Source organism: Typopeltis vanoorti, chromosome 11, assembly GCF_054136105.1.
Source record: "Typopeltis vanoorti isolate ZY-2024b chromosome 11, IOZ_Tvanoo_1.0, whole genome shotgun sequence".
Taxonomy (NCBI): Eukaryota; Metazoa; Arthropoda; class Arachnida; order Uropygi; family Thelyphonidae; genus Typopeltis; species Typopeltis vanoorti.
Window position 1 is genome coordinate 24,316,814 of NC_143559.1, and position 18,401 is coordinate 24,335,214.

The 18,401-nt window shown below is 33.4% G+C and overlaps 1 protein-coding gene across 1 annotated transcript in view; it reads right to left on the reverse strand.

Moving 5' to 3' along the window:
* Positions 1-18,401, reverse strand: part of LOC150101384 (calmodulin) — a 45,375-nt gene that overhangs the window by 17,490 nt on the left and 9,484 nt on the right. The window contains exons 2-3 of the mRNA XM_090400926.1: positions 9,531-9,561; positions 47-190 (exon numbers count right to left, since the gene is read on the reverse strand). Of these exons, the coding sequence (XP_090257052.1) occupies positions 47-190; positions 9,531-9,561 (175 nt within the window). The remainder of the gene's footprint in view (positions 1-46; positions 191-9,530; positions 9,562-18,401) is intronic.

Below are 18,401 nucleotides of genomic sequence, written 5' to 3' on the forward strand. Positions count from 1 at the left end.
AAATCTTTCAAACAAGAATTTTAACTTTAAGTCTTTAAAAGATTACCATCAGCATCCACTTCATTTATCATATCTTGTAGTTCTGCTTCTGTAGGATTTTGACCTAAGGACCTCATCACTGTTCCCAATTCTTTAGTTGTTATTGTACCATCACCATCTTTGTCAAATAAGGAAAAGGCTTCTTTAAATTCTGAAAAGAAATTAAATAGTAAATTAAAATAAAATACATTACTGTTTCCCAAACTTTGAGAACCAAACTTTTTAAATTTGGTATCAGCATCTAATAGCACCTAATTAGCTTTGTTAGCAATTATTTGCTAATAGTTGAGTTAATGAACAATTAAATAAGTTCTGTTTTTATGAACAGTTATTGCTGATTGAGATCAAGAACAAAGCCATTTAAAATCACTGCTGCACTTTTAAATTCATTTACTAGTCAAGAAGAAAGCTTTAATAATTCAAGTGTTGTTACATTATACATTAGAAAATGTGTGCCTTAAGTTAACCCAAACTATTATATAAACCAAGAAGGGTATACCTGTAGAGCAGACATGCAAAACATACTATGTTGTTTATATGTATGAGAACAAGGATACAGATTAATGCAGTATCAGGAACTAATTTAAGTTTTCACATTGTATAGAAAAATCAGTATATTAAATTGCTTCTTAATCAGATTAACTATATTTAGGACAAGTAATAAATTTTGCTATTTTGTCAAGAGTATTAGAATGGTGATATGAAAAGAGTTAAGGGCATGATTTGTAGGAATATCAAATTCTGTATGTATGGCTTAACTGTTTGCTCACTATTGCAGCCATATTGAACTCAGTTTCCACTCAAAGTGGAAACAAAAGCTTTAAGCACAACAATTATGTAGTTAATTATTAGTGTCATGTTAGTTCTCTATAGGGAACTTAGTAGATAAAACAAACCATGAAAAATAAATCAAATAAGTTAGGCCTAAGTGACTTAACCATTTTGAACTATAACACTGGAGCAAGTTACGTAGCTAGTTAAAACAAGATTAACAAGTGTAATAATGTAAATACCTAGAAAGTTTACAATTTTATCAGCATAAATACAAATTGATGTAAGAGTGGATAAGTGCAAGAATATGGAAATTTACCTAAGGGTAAAAATAGTAATTTTACTTTGAGATGCTATGAATAATATTGAAAGATTAACAAGTTAATTTAATTACCCATGCAATCTGCTAGTTACATTGCCTACTGCAGAGTAAGGGAACATTAGATGAATTTTGTAAGCAATCTTTAGAATTACATAGCTTCAGTTGGAAAAGCTTGTCATATTAGGGTTTGCTATAGATTTACCCAACCTGAGAAGATCAATTCAGTAAAAATCAGCAATATTCAAGTAGGAATATTGTTCTAATTAATATTAAGATAAATGGGCTATCCTGTAACAGAATTATTTGCAGAAAAGGTAAAACAGACTGGATATACAAAAAGAATAGCGTGCTAAGTTTACTGAAGTGATATTTTTAAATCGGGTTTAGATTGTTAGCATTGATGTTACCAATACCTTAGAAATTAACATTAGCTTGATAAGACACTGGAAGGTAAACCATGGTTGGCCTTTTTTTTGGGGAGGGGGGGCAATTAGTTAATGAAAAGCATTTCAGTTGGAAAAAAATATTTGTGAAATAAGCAAATTCTTATTAGGCTTTATAACATTCTTTAACTCTATGAAGATAAGCTCTTTAAGCTTTATTCACTATGTTTAAATAGCTGAAAATAGAACCGAGATAACAGCTTATGCAGTTTACTGCAAAAACATTTCTGCTAGCTGTTTAACATGTTCGCTGCCAACTCCAAGTATACTCTTAGTTGGTATATGAGCACCACAAGCCAGCTACGAGTATACTCTTATGACTCTTACTGCCGACAACAAGATTACCCGTACTGACCTTGATGTGAAAATGCTTGGCGTGTGGAGCTAGCAGCAAAGCTGTGTATACTTGTAGATGGTATATGCTCCTCACAAGCCAACTATGAGTATACTCATATGTCAATTACCACCGGCAACGAGACTACCCGTACTGACCTTGAAGAAGTGGAATTGCTTGCCGTATACGAGAACAAACTATGCCGAAGTAGCTTGGCAGCGAACATGTTCAACTCACTGAAAGTGATCTTTAAGTTAGAACTTATCTGGAATTATAGCAATCATTAAATTCATATTTTAACTTCTATAAGTTAAAGCAAAACAACTATACAACTACACTGCTCAAAATGTTTCAAATGGAATTTAATTTGTAATGCAGGACAATTTGTATAATCAGTGAAATAAGGGATAACAAGAAATATGATAGGTAAGGAATGTTACTTAAATGATTTGCTTTAGTGATTCTTAAGCATGTTGTGTAGACTTCTGTAGTCACATCAATGATGTACAAAACTTTTCTAAATGGCTAAAAATAGGCCCCCATTCAGAAATTGGTGAGCCATTAAGTATCAGCATAAAGTGAAGCTAGAACAAAATGTTAATTGTATTTATAGACTAAGTCACGTGCTGAGTATAATAGGCATTTATAAAATGTAGAGATTACAATTACCTAAATTGTAAATTATCTAATGATATTAGATTATATTAAAAAGGGGAACACTATTGCTTGCAATGTGAGGATGACTCATCATGCAATAAAATTGTTCTGACTTAAGTTTTGGTCAAGTGTTTTAGCATTAACTGCTCATACCTAAACTGTCATTGATGTAAAAGTACTAGTATTGAAATAGAGGATATTGTGGTTAGTGTTCACTCCATGCTGTGAAAGGCACAATTTAGATTTGAGCAGTTAGTGCTGAAGAACTTTTATATCACCCCAGCTTGACAACTATTCATTGTCAAGATTGAGTTATTCTCATAAGAGAGAAAGCAATAGTGTGCTTTCCTTCTTTAAATATGCTGTCATTTATTTTATAATTTTAGCTTTAACTGAAATCCATTTTGTAATCACCCATACAGTGGCACATGATGCCTCAAATAGGATTAGATGCTTTGTTCTAGGCTCATCATGTGATTGTGTTGATCCATTACTGACAGCTTTAGTTTCTGGCTGAAATATTAACAGTTATGTCACAAGTGCCATAAAAACTAGCTAAACAGGACCATGCTCAATATAAAGGTGTTTAATTCTATGGCAACAATTGTGTTCTTCCAGAGCAGAAGAACTCATTGAGATGGTGGTTGACAACTTTAAGTGCAATGATCAAGGACATCTTACATTTTGATTGGATTCAATGTTTGGTAAGAATGGTGTTGCATATCTAGTTAAGATATTCCACTTTAATAATATTATTCTTGAATCCTACCATCTCGGAGGACTTTCCATTAATTTAAGGTATTGAAGATATGCTAACTCACTAAGTAATATAAAAATTGGAGTGTGGTGAATGTTTTTATAGGCAAGAGTAATTTGTATTCTATAGAATAGAATATAGTGTCCATATTGAGCCTCCCTAGTTTCAACTTGTTACTACTAGAGTGTATGGATATGGACCATGGTGTCCAAATGAGAAAGAACACTCACTAAGTTTTTATAAAAAAATTCTGAATGAAACTAATCACCAAATTCCTGATATGTACCCTCAAGAGGTGTACAGGATATGATAGTACTACATGAAAAATTTACATCATTACTAAATTCCTATCTATAATTTTCCTCCAAATTAGTCTGTTAGTTGTCAAGACTCCAATATTATCATTATCAGATCTTATATTTCTATCATCTAAGGCACACTGTACTGTATCAATCCACCTATATCTTGATCTTCCTCTGGGCCATTTTCCTGCCAACCTAGCAGAGAACACTTGTTTTGCTAATCTTTCCTTGCCCATACCACCTGAGATTAGCTCTGCTAATGCATTCCTGCATGCCGACAATGTCAAGTTCTTTCCTAATATCCTCGTTTTTAATATGATATTGCCATTGATGCCATCTGATCACACCTATAATCTTTCTCAGGACCCACATATCTGTGGTCTCTAGTCAAGTGTTTTACTTCTGACCCAGTTCTCAGATCCACAAGTTAAAACTGGTTTGAACACCGTCTTGTATACAGCTAATTTAGTGTTCCGACTAATTTCTCTCTTATTCCACACGAATTTATTCAATTGACTTCCTACCATATCAGCTTTGTTGATTCTGTTGTATATTTCTATATTTAATTTACCATCTTCACTAAAAATCGTGCCTAAGTAGCTGAAATGTTTTACTTGTGCCACAGTAAAATGTTCCATTCACAACACAGTGGACATTTCCAATGATTCTGCCTATTTTCATTGTCTGTCTTTTTATTGCTGACCTTCATGCCATATCTATTACAACAGTTATTCAATTTAGTCAGGGACTCTTGCAAACTTGTAGTGGATTTATTCAGAAGTATAACATTGTCTGCATAAAACAAAGAGCTGACATTAACATCTCCAATTCTGATGTTTAATACCACTTTCTTTCATAATGTGATCCATATAGATCATGAATAACAGAGGCAATAATGTACATTCTTGTCTCACACCAGATTTAACATTAAACCATCTTCCTGTACTTCCTTCAATTCTAACTGCTGACTTACAACTTAAATACAGACTAAGTATTGCTTAATATAATGCCCCATTGACACCATATAACTGTAGCGTATTGAATAGCTCTCTCTTGGCACCTTGTCATATGCCTTTTCCAGATCTACAAAACTTCAATACAGATCTTTGTTATATTCCCATGCTTTCTCGACTATTTGTCGTAAAGTGAAGATCTGATCCTTACAGCCTCTATTTGGCCTGAATTCAGCTTGTTCTTCACCAAGCTTTTCTTCCACAATTCTTCTCACCCATTTCTCAAGTATGCTTGCATAGATCTCGCCAGGAACACTCAGTAGGGAAATCTCTGTAATTCTCACATTCAGTTTTATTTCTCTTTTTTTTTTATTTATATATACACATACACACACAGGTACTATTAGAGCTCTACTCCAGTCATCGGGAATTCATCCCTCTGTCCAGGTTTTCTGAACTATGCAGTGCAGCCATTATAAGACTTTTATACAACCACATTTCAGCATTTCTGGTCGAATATCATCTACTCCTGCTGCCTTTCCACATTTCAAGCCTTTGATGGCTTTTTCCACTTCAAGTCTGGATATGTATTCCTGACTGTATGCCTGTTGAGTGTTTTTTTTTTACCACTGCTAAATGAAACAAGCAGTGATAGCACAATTTTTCAAATTAATTACTCCATACTTCAAGGATATCTTTTTCTCCTGTTTTCATGTAACCTTTATCATCTCTAACCTCTTTTACAGCACTCTTTCCTCCATTTCTAAGCTTCTTCAACAACCTCCAGAATATCTTACCACTTCTTGATATTTATTTTCTATGTTCTTGCTAAAGGCCTCCCATGACTTTTGTTTAGCTAGTTTTACACAGTGTTTAGCTTTCTTACATTTGTCTCTGTATTCTCTAAGAGCCCAAGCTGACTTATTTGCCAATTAACTTTTGATATGCTTTCTTTTTCTTCACTGCCTCTTTAACTTCCTGTGTCCACCATGGAGTTCTGATTTTTCTATCCTTGCAGACATCCTCACCACATGCCTCTCTGGCTGAATCAATCAGGGTTTTCTTCAAGGCTTGCCACTGAATCTCCAAGGTTTGGTTCCTGTTCTCAAACTCTTTCATTTTTTTTCTTAAATAATCTGTGTATTTTAGTCTATAGTTCACATCTGAGAGCTGCTCAACTTTTATTTGCTTTAAAACTTTCTTACATGTTATTCTTTAATACGAAATTCAATTGAAACTAATCTTTGGAATATTGAAACAACCCAAACCTTACATATTTCTGCATTTCGATTTTTTTTTACCATTCTTTGAAACTAGGTAGGTCCAATGTGGACACCTTGCATTGTAAACTATGCATTTGCATAGTAGAATGCTTACATCAAATAAGCCTTCAGAATTTTGTCTAGCAGTGAAGTTAGAAATTTCTTCAATAACTGAATTATTTGGCAAGTTTCAGACTCATTAAACATAAGGTTTACATAGTTTACTCCAAACTAAAAATGGGAGATCACTTATTTCAAGTCCTTTATATTTGTACTCCAATCTGTGAGGGTTAAATCAAGACTTTTCTGAATTGATATCTATCTACGTTAAGTATTAGCCTTATGCTCTAACAGAAATCCAACAGATGCTTTTTTGTTGTTGTTGTTGTGTAACTTGACTCTTCAAAGTTTCTGAATGTCTGGTATTCATTTCTTTACTTGCTTAGGTTTCAAAAGGAAAAATTTATCAATATTCTTATAACTTGGAAATCCTTTATTTCCTCTTTAGAACCTTGTGGGACCATTGAAGACTAAATCCAAGTTTAATTTTAAAAGCGGATACATTACTTGAAGCAGCTTACCACTAAAGTTGGTTATTTTTCTTGATCACTATTGCCTAAACATTTCATGTAACAGTATCTGACATAAGATATTTCATCTTCTCTAGAGTTATTACCAGAGTGCCCATCTTTAATACTAAAGATGGGCAATAGCCAACTGTTCTGGCAAAAAGAGACCTTCAACTTGCATAAAGTCTAAGCCAACACGACTTCATTACTGTTTTGTTGCTAGTTTTGCATCAAAAAGCAAATCAGCTGCTTATTACTTCAATATTCCAATATATTAAAGTTCACGCAAGTTGTAGGACTGGAGCAATGTCAAATGAAGGCAATAGGCAAATGACATTTCCCAAGGATATGCTCTGCCTAATGCTACTGAAGATTAAGGTAGAGGCTTTACTATGACTGGAAATTCAGCTAATCTTCAAAGCCACTGAAATCGCAAATTTTCATAAAATCAGCTAACACCTTTTATTCCCTTATTGGAAGTAGGCGAAGCGCCATTTTAGTCCTATTTAACTTTGAGACTGAGTGGGCAGTTCAATCTCCACTGACTAGCACTAATTTAAGCAGCCTGCAGTGAAGAGACAACTCAACAAGTGCCCTATTGTGGTCCTAACAATATTTTTAATGTCTGAAACAGTGGGTTCTACAGTATTTTTTTTGAGCTTTATATAGAATAGTGAATGAGTACAATACAATATGTAAGCTGAATGAAAAGAATGAGAAATAACAGACCCCCCCCCCAACACACACACATGATTAACTGTATGCCTATACAAGACCATTTCATTCTAGCATTAGCTGAAGGTCTAGGATATAGCTTTTGAAATGAAGGCAAATCAGCAAGTCATGTACAGCAATGATTTTCCTTTATAGGCTAGCCAAAAAACTGACCAGACAGAATTAGTTGTTAACTGAATTCTGTGCATTACGATTTAATCTTACTTTAAATCAAATGAATAATAAGATCATGAAAACTTATTCTGTCATGTTGTACCATCATTTGAAATTTTCCCAAAATACAAACATTTTGGGAAAATTTGGAGAAAAGAGCAAAGCTAATAATAATGGCAAATATCTGTTGGATTTCTGCTCGGGAAATGGACTGGTTATTACTAACACCATGTTCCAACATGGAAATGTGCACAAATTCACACGGAGAGAAGAGGCAAGGAATAAGAAAGTCTTATTGACTGTGTTATTTTTGATAGTGATGTTTTCTCCCTGGTACAGGACACCAGAGTGTACAGAGGATTTGAAATTGAAAGTGATCACTATTTAGTCTTAGGAGGATAAAATTGAATTTCATATTGAAAAGAAGAACATAAGAAAGTTTTAAAGCAAATAAAAATTGAGCAACTCTCAGATGTGAACTGTAGACTAAAATACACATATTATTCAAGAAGAAATGAAAGAGTTTGAGAGCAGGAACAAAACTTGGGAGATTCAGGGGAAGGTCCTGAAGAAAACACTGATTGATTCAGCCATCACAGGCTTGAAATGTGGAAAGGCAGCAGGAGTAGGTGATATTCGACCAGAAATGCTGAAGTATGGTGGTATAAAAGTCTTACAGTGATTGCACTGCATAGTTCAAAAGCCTGGACAGAGGGATGAATTCCTGATGACTGGAGTAGAGCTCTAATAGCACCCATATATAAAAAGGGAAATAAAACTGAATGCAAGAATTACAGAGATATTTCCCTACTGAGTGTTCCTGGCAAGATCTATGCAAGCATACTTGAGAAATGGGTGAGAAGAATTGTGGAAGAAAAGCTTGGTGAAGAACAAACTGAATTCAGGCCAAATAGAGGCCGTCAGGATCAGATCTTCACTTTAAGACAAATAGTTGAGAAAGCATGGGAATATAACAAAGATCTGTATCGAAGTTTTGTAGATCTGGAAAAGGCATATGACAAGGTGCCAAGAGAGAAGCTATTCAATACGCTGCAGTTATATGGTGTCAATGGGGCATTATATCAAGCAATACTTACTCTTTATTTGAGTTTTAAGTCAGCAGTTAGAGTTGAAGGAGGTATAGGAAGATGATTTAATATTAAATCTGGTGTCAGACAAGGATGTAGATTATCCCCTCTGTTATTCATTATCTATATGAATCACATTATATAGGAAAGTGGTATTAAACCTGATATCAAAATTGGAGATGTTAATGTCAGCTCTTTGTTTTATGTGGATGATGTTATACTTCTAAATAAATTCACTACAAGTCTGCAAGATTCCTTGACTAAATTGAATAGCTGTTGTAATAGATATGGTATGCATTAAAAAGACAAAAGGCAGAAACATTGAAAATATCAACTGCATTGTGAATGGAGAACTTAAAGAACAAGTAAAATATTTCAGCTACTTAGGCACGATTTTTAGTGAAGATGGTAAATTAAATATGGAAATAGACAGATTCAACAAAGCTGGTATGGTAGTAAGTCAACTGAATAAAATTTATATGGAATAAGAGAAATTAGCCAAAACACTAAATTAGCTATATACACTAGTATTTAAACCAATTTTAACTTTTGGATCTGAGAGCTGGGTTAGAAATAAAACACTTGGCTAAAGACTAGAGACCACAAATATGAGAGTCCTGAGAAAGATTGGAGGCATGAACAGATGCCATCAATGGCAGTATCATATTAAAGATGAGGATATTAGGAAAGAAATTTAGATTGTCAGCATCCAGGAATGCATTAGCAGAGCCAAGTCTCATGTGGTATGGTCACTTAAGCAGAATGGGTTGAGGAAAGATTAGCAAAAGTGTTTTCTGCCAGGTTGGCAGAAAAAGACCCAGAGGAAGACCAAGATATAAGTGGATTGATACAGTAAAAAGTGCCTTAGAAGACAGAAATATAAGACTTGATAATATTGGAGTCTTAATATTCAGACTGATTGGGAGGAAAATTGTAGATAGGAAGTTAATAATGATGTAAAATTGTTCATGTAGTACTATCATATCCTATACACCCTTTGATATATCCTGTATGTATCAAGAATTTGATGATGAAAACTTATTCTTTTAAAACAGAAAAGTATGGTTAATGTTTAGGTGTTGTTTTGAAAACTAGTTCAAATTTCATAACAAAAACCAAAATTACATGCAAGAAATTTTACTCACCAGCAATTTGCTCTTCTGTAAGCTGGTCAGCCTAGTAAAAATGAAAGTACTGAATAAGTATCACTTATTTCATTTGCAAGATACATTTTCAAATTAAGCAAATACTTGGTATAGTATTAAGGCTATTGGAGTAATTTTATATTTTTAACTAATTTAAATAGTATAATACTATCAATTTTTTTTCCAACTCTTGTGATCTCCCACTGAGTTCTATGCTTCCTTTTGATTTCACCTAAAAGATCAATATACTCTGTTAACAGCATCAATTCAAAGTTGCTAAAAATTGGAGACATTGTAACACAAGTCTCCAATTTTAATCTCAGATATACTGCCTCTATAAGAGGCAGTATCTAGGATCTGCCTTATTCTATGGAATATGATCTAATGTTCGTCTTTCTGCTCTTCCCTCAATCTTTCCAATAAGGTTGTCAGCCATACCTGGAGGCAAACAGTTAATGTCCGATCTGCCTTTCTTGCTCTATAGTTGGCTAAACCTTAGCCAACTTTATCCACTTTTGGAGAAAAGTATGGTTTCAATATTTAAAAAAAGGCATTTGAATCTGGCATAGTAGCTTGGTGAAAGCTACTGTCTTATGGTCTGTCATTTCTATATATGAGGGACCTAACCTCAAATCCTATCTGTAGTTTTACTGATAACTTACTGTTTGGCTAAGTTTGTATTCAAATGATTCCAGCTTCTTAATCTTTATACTATTTAATTGTGTGAAAGTTAAACTCCCAATATCTTATTTCTTAGAGAAATTTTCACTGCTTTAATATGCTGATTTCTAGTCATTTAATTGAAGTGTTCTCACATTGGGATGATCCAACCATAACAAAAGTTCTATGAAAATATAGTTAAACTTCCAGAAAAACAAAGTAAACTGATTTATAAGAATTAAAAAATCAACTAGCATTGCTTATTCTAGATAAAATTTCATAACTGATTTCTAATTAGCATCTATATTAAAGTGTTTTTAACTGAATTCGATTTATGAATATTTAGGAATTATTTACTACTCCAGGAGAAATTGCTTCAACTACATGCTGCAAAACCATATTTACTGGAGGCAGTGAATTGAGAAAGTCATGTTTATTAGGAAATAGCATTTCATGCTCTTAGACCACTTAACCCACAGCATTGATGTATGATAGGTTCATCTTAGAGGCAAAAGTTATTCTTACAACATACCTAAAGTATTTCAATAAATATTCCAAATCCTAATGAATGGTAATTTACTATTTATAATGAAATGGTAGCACTGGAATGCTACCATTTCATTATACCTAATGCTATATATAGCATTAGGTAGTATAATAAAATGAAATGATGAAAAAGCTGGTTGACAATGAGACTTTGGTTTATTAGATTGGGTTGAACATCTTATTTCACTAGCCTCTAATTCTAGAAACAAAAATGCCAACTGATTTGTGCTCATTTATTTTCCACATCTTATGTTTGAGGCAGATTTCTCTAGATCAGCACACCTGTCCAGATACTGCATGTACATCCCTCATCATTTAAGGGGATAAAAGGTTTAGCTTTAACTATGGAATTGTATTCCTGGGTGTACAAGCAGATCTTAGTTTGCATATAAAGCCCTCTTCTACTCTAAGCTTTGTATAATCCCTACACTATGTTCCAACCACAAAACTGCAACCAAGACTGCATATAAACAGGAAGTTTTCTGTACAAATCTGTACTCTGCATAGAAAATTACATCAAGTTGTTTAGACCACCCTGAATATCTATGTAGCAGAAGACTAGTTTATTATGTAACTATACAAAAAAAAAAATATTAACATTCAATTTAGAAATGTTCCAACAACTAATTTTATAATTCCTGTAGAATCTTAAAACCTAATTTAATACTAATATTCCAAGTTGCTTATTACTGACAAGCTTAAGTATAAATGCAAGCCCCAAGAATGCCTAAACAGGCAAGTTTTCTACACATTTATAGGTAGCACCTATTAGCATGTCACATTACTGTTCCTACTAAGTTAGTCTAACCATTTTAAGACAGTTGCTCAAGAAACAGTTCAGAATCTCTGGCCTGCACTAACCTAAGTTTTACAAATGGATCTAATGCAATTACTGTTGACCTATCAGCCTATATCAACAGCATGTATTGATTTATAGTGGGCATGTTAAGGGTTACATGAATACTCATTTAAAAAAAGTGAAGACCCATTTCAGGAACTATTATCCTGGTTGGTAATGTTAAAGCTGATCTTTCACACAAATATACAAATGAATTTTGATTACCCTATCTGCAATTGCAAAAAAAAAAAGATCAAAAACAAGGTTTCACAATCATGAGTTGTTAGCAACTGGTCAAAATATTTGTTAAACCACTAAAGTAATAAGAATATTGCTATTAGTCATTCAAATGAGAGTATAGAAGGTTGACTTGCTATCAAGATTAATATTACATAAAATTAAGATCCACTCAAATGGAACATCATTGCAGCAGGATTACTTGCTGTTGCACTAATCATAGGAAGATTACATCAACTTCAGCCATTGTTTTCTGAACAGGTTATAAGGGGAAAAGGAACAGTTTTTTTTTCCCTAAAATCTTTAAGATATGACAGCAACATTTGAGCTACTGAACTTAACAGCAGAGTATCAGCACTAAATGCATTGTGGTAACCATTTAATTCATAATTTTTACCCTTGAACAAATATTGTTCTAATCCTTTACTTAAGCATAACCAAAAATAGTTGGGCTGTTAAACATCCTTATGACTATTTACTTGTAGATATTGACTTAAATTATGTAAGTTAAGTTAGCCTTACATAATTTATAGTATACTTTGTAACCAAGTAGAAAAAAAACTTGGTATGATGATTACATTTCTGTAAAATGTAAAACTTATTAATTACCCAGCCATGTTTATCATAGTTAATTCAGTGTTCTGTAGCCCTAAGGTTCACAGAAAATTTAGGATTTTAAATAAATGAACATAATGAAGAAAGGAAGAGGGAACATCAGTGATTGCTTTGTCACACAATCCACCATTGTTAATTCATTCTTCAAAAATGTCATTTTTCACCTTAGAGCTACCTAAATAGGCAGCAGATGCATAATCATTAGCCAGACTAAATACACCCACTTAAGATTTTTTTTTTCTAAACCCTTCACATTGCAAAAGTGTCTTTTGTAAGTAATTTTATTAGTTCAAATGCTGAACCTGCCTTCTTAAATAAGCCATTTCTAACAGCCCTTCAGAAATTAGTGCCATTACTTTTCATAAGCAATATTTCATTAAGTGCATTTGAAACTTGCATGATCTTAAAATCTGAATTTGAAGTTAGTCACTTCATCTTCAATTCAAGATTTGAAGTGAACTGCAACAATTCCTGAATCAGTGTTAATTTTATCCATCACTAACAGATATAAAACAGGAAAAGTTATGAATCTGACAATCTAGTCACTTGATCTAAGTCTGTAAATAGCACTGTTATCAATGTATATTGAAGGAAAAGATGTAGAAATTGGAATTAAAATAATGTTGAAGTTCAATGGAAAAAAAAATTTCAGTACAGCAATCCCTCGAGTGCACCTAATGCGTTCTTTAAAACAGACGCATTAATCGAAAAACGCACTGATCGAATATAATAACCTATTGGAAAATGTATAATTCGTTCCTCAGATTTCTTTTTTGACCCTTACCTTACTTTTTTTTTTATTAAAAAAAAATAATAAAAAAAAATTTATGTCTGTCTAGTTAAAGGAAAACCATGAAGCCAAAAGACAATAAAACATTCAGAATATAAATTTATTATTGTACTTCTTAAGAACTGAGCTAACATAGTTTGGCAAACATTGTTTTTTTTCATACAACCGACGGTATGGCCCTATTGCCTCTTCTACTCTTCTGCAAATTTTACTGCTTCTCTCTTCATCAGGGTCAGCCCCTAAGCATTGCTACTTAAAAACTTTGAATTTAAGAAAAATATTTTCAAATTGTTTCTGTGAAATCACTTTTGGCTGACTATCAGTGGTTAAATTTTCTTCATATTCTTTGGGATCTTCCCGCTGTGCATCTAAATTTAGCAGGTCAGAATCACTCAACTCTTCAGAATGAGATTTAATTAACTTAGAGTTAATTAAATCTCACTGAAGGGGAGAAAGAAATAAAGGATGTAAGAATTGGTCACCAACACGCAAAACACATGCTTTATAGATAAAATTTCCCAACTGTTATACAAGCAAAATAGTTGCCACTTTAAAAACTATAATGATCATAAAAGAGAAGTTAATTTTTCGACGTGCAAAATAATAAACGACTCATCCCAGAAGACAGATTGCTTACCCTATTATCAGAATGGATTCTCTTTTTGTGAGATGCGCTAAAGTGTCTTGAATCTGTGGGCATACTATAGCAGATGACAAATTTTGGCAGTAAAAATTTGGAACATAGTATACATGGAAGTAGTGTAGTATGCCATTAAAAATAACTTTGTAAAATGTTTTAAATCGGTAACTAAATTATTTCATTCTGGTGAGCGATTTTTTTTTTAAATTGTTAGCCATAAAAATGTATAGATAGAAAATTGTTAAAATCTGTAACATTTATTTTTAAGATGTATATAGGCACACTAATCAAATTTGGGTATCAAAAAAAAAAAAACGACACTAACTGAGGGATTACTATATATAATATAATCAGTATAAATAATTCGCATAAAACATCTGTAATGCCCTAAAATTTGAGTAAGTCAATGACATAAAAAAAGGAGTACTCCTAAACAAAAATAGGCCAAATAGCCATAAAAAATATTTACTTTGAGTAACATTAGAATTTTCCCAGAAATAATACCTAAAAACTTGTACTATATTTCTGCAACTAACGTTTACCTTAAGATTACTTATAAAATTAAGTTTTCACTGTAATTTTGCTGCACCAGTTTCTAAGCCCAGTCTATTAATCCTTGAATAAGATTAAACTTGTCAGGCAGACAGTATTTCAAGTCTTGTTTTGCTGACAGAATTAGAAGTGCAATTATTTTGGAATTTTATACATGATGACTGATACAAGCACAACTCTTAAGAACAAAAGCAAAGCAAAACTGGAAGGCAGTCAATTTGTTGAACTGGAAGTACTGATACTATTTTTATCATAATCTCACCTGCAAGCAAATCATGTCTGTCAGCCTACCATTGAGACAAACTACTTTAAGTCAGCATTAACTAGAGGTAAAATTCATACCTAAAAGTAACGCTAACAGGTGATGAAGTTTTTCAAAGATGCATATCCAGTAGAACATCTTAAAGATGCAAATGCTATTGATCTGTTAGGTATTTTGCTAGCTTTAGTCTGACCTATTTTAGTTCAGGCATGAAATAGCACTGAGCAGTCTTAGTATCAAATTAAGATCCTACTATAAATTAAAGATGGTAAGAAATATTCTTGGTTTAATCCTTTATCCAAGTGTAAACAAAGTTTGCATAACTTTGTGACATCAACTCATATAGAGGCCAATAACTTCACTTGCCTTATTACCTTATCCCATAATGCAAAGCACATACTTACAGACCTAAGATCCTGTTAAATTTGTCTTAAGATTTCTTCCAAAACAAATAGCACACACTCATTTGAGTAGATGTTACTTATACCGTTATCCCTGACTACTTTGGTGTCATAGCATAAGTTTATTACATTCAGCTTCTGAGAAGCTGTTACATGCACTTGATGGGCAATATTTTTTTGCTGTACGAGCAAAGTTTTCTAGCTAAACAACTGGGGATAAGAAAAAAACAGTTCAGTATAGAAAGTAGTAACACTAGCATTACTGAAGATTCTATGAAATGTTTCAGAATACTTAAATATTAAATGTTGCAGCTGTATTGATACCTAAATACTTACATGGAAATTTGTGCTGCAATGGTTGCAAATTATATGCTAACAATTTTTATAATATATTATTCTACTCTAATTTTGTATTTTATAACAGTTATGAGAGTCTTAACTGGATATTCAGCTACCTGATTAGCCTACAGCTAGCAAATAAGGAAACAGCTACTTTACAGTTGAGTGGTAGTTTAACAATGACTGTTAAAGTTGAGAATGACTTAAAAACTTTTAATCACTAGAGTTGATCAGATTCCTCCAAGAAAATGCTGTCAGGAAAGTTTAAAATCACTTTAAAAGGCACAGCTTGAATGAATGAGTTTTGCAACTCCATGGAAGCTCAATAGCAAACCAAATTTAAACTGCATCTGTTTATAGATGCAGTTCATACATGGGTTTTATTGCACTGTTGAGCAGATTAGTTATAACCAAAGTGCTAGCTTTGTGCCTGTGGATAAAATATCTAAGTTCAAAGTAACCTTAATTTTGAAAGATGGAAGCATGAATTACAATTTTTCAGTTGACTAAGGGTGTTAAAGAGAAGGAGTACAGTAAGTTTTGCTTATTAGGCTGGAGTGTGCTGCTAAAGGATAAGCATATTTAAATGCAGACTAAGCATTTAAAGCACTTTCCATGAGTAAAGCAGATGCTGAGTTTACTAATTTCAGCTATCCAATAGCTTAGAGTTCAATACTTTGTATTGCATTCCCTGTTATATACAACTCTTAGAGTAGGTGCCCTTCCTCAATGAGTCCTTTGACTCCATGGAGGAGTCAAAAATCTGGTGTCAGTAATCCAATTATCAACCTTAATCCATTTAATCCTTACCACAATTACCAACCGTTCCCATAATGCATAGCATTATACATGTCCACAAGGAGATGTGCTTTGCATTATGGGATACTAAGGCAAGTGACGCAAAGTCATACCACCTTTAACAGTTGCCCCAGTCCTGAAAATACTTCATTCATTGGTATCTTTAATTTATATTATCAACCTTAAGGATGCTGAATCTTATTTTTGGAATGTCCTCTGAACTTTATAGCTTAACTTTTTGGGATGCAAAGCACATAACCTTATACTTTGCCACATTTAACTGACAACCATTAAATTGACAGTATAGGTCAAGGATAAGTTGTTCTGCAAGATCCATTACCTTTATTACTTTCATTCTGTATAAACAAACTGATTCTCCTCAATCCATTACAGAATGAAATAGCAGTAGCTGAAGTAGAGAACTCTAGAGCATATCACTTTACATATTCTAGTTGGAATGTGTATATCAATGGATTATGAAGTAACTGTCTAAAGCAGTCAACCAACTAAAGGTTGAATTTTTATAGGAGTAAACTACCTGCTTACATAAACCAAGCTGAAGTCTTAAGGCAATTCTTTACCAACTACAGCAAGTTGTGATTGTCTAACATTATGAAACTAGGAACACCAAATCTACACAGGCACTGTTGGCCAGTTTGAATGTTGCTTTAAATCCATTTAAAAGAAACAATTTTAAGTGAGGCACAGTACTAAAAAAAAAAAAAAAAATATTAGCTTTTGAAATTCTTAACTAGTGAACCTTACTTGTGTTGAGGTTTAAAGTGCTATGAAGAATTCATGTTAGAGGTTTAATGGAATATTAACAGCACTGAGAAAGGATTAAAACTAATTTTAATACTTCCAATATTTCTTCTCCATCACAGAGACATCTTCAGGGATTACAAAAACTTTTTGTAACAACACACACACACACACAAATACAATACAAAGCGAAACTAAAGTCCTATCTAGGTGGCCTGGGATGTAAAGAGGGATCTCTGATAATTAAAGTTTCCCAAATTTTGGGAAATTTAATGCAACTGTATTTGTTTAAATTAGGTTGATTCCTGAGTGCAGATTCAAAGAATAGTCTTTCTTTTTTGAATTTACTATGGTGGAGCATGGTAGTTTTTTTTCCAGGAGATCCTGTGGAATATATCCAAAACATGTTCTGCAAGGCCAGACCTGACAATAATCGTGCTTGCAGATGCAAGAACTGCGTTCTTCTAACCAGATGGATGCTGACCTGCCTGTTTGTCTGAAGTAGGCAAGTTTACAGGAACAAAAAAGGAGGAGGGAACTGGTCTTTAGTGGAGCAGATAAGGGTAGCAAGTTCACAGTGGGGCTTAAAAGCTGCATGGAGGTTGTACTTTTTTTTAATGATCTGGCTATTTTTTCTGAAGTACCACAGATGTAAGGAATGGTGATGGCATTTCTGAAGAGATGGTTGGGGAAGGACTTTATTATTTTTTCAATTCTGTAGTCATTATAGCCATTGGAAAGAAAGGTGTGTATGTGTTTTGAGCTCGGTTGAAAGGGCAGTTTTACTGGAACAAAGATTGTGGGCCCTATTGGTCAGAGTTTTAATACTGCCATATTGCTGGGAGGGGTGGTGGTGGCAAGGTTTGTGAATGTATCTGCCTGTATGAGTAGGTTTTCTATATACAGAGAAAGAAAGGTTACCATTAGGAAGGAGTGTTACTAAGGTGTCTGGGAAGGGTAAACTATTGTTATTTTCCTTTTCCGTTGTAAACTGAATTCTTGGATGTAGACTACTGAAGTGACTGAGGAAGGAATCTAATGTGTCTGGGCCATGAGGTCAAATAGAGAACACATCTACATATCTTAGCCAGATAGAAGGTTTTAGAGGGAAGAGTCAATGGTTCATTTTTCAGAATTTTCCTTGTAATAATTGGAAAGAGGGAGTGAGAGGGGAACCCATGGCAGTTCCCTTTATCTGTCTGTAGATTTTGTTCTTCCAAGAGAAATAACCTGGTTAACCATCAACTCTGGTTATTTCTCTTGGAAGAACAAAATCTACAGACAGAGGGAATATAGACAGATAGAGGGTGCATCCAAGATAGGACTTTAGTTTCACTTTGTATTGTATTTGTGTGTGTTGTTACAAAAGGTTTGTAATCCCCAAAAGATGTCTGTGACGGAGATGAAATATTGTAAGTATTAAAATTAGTT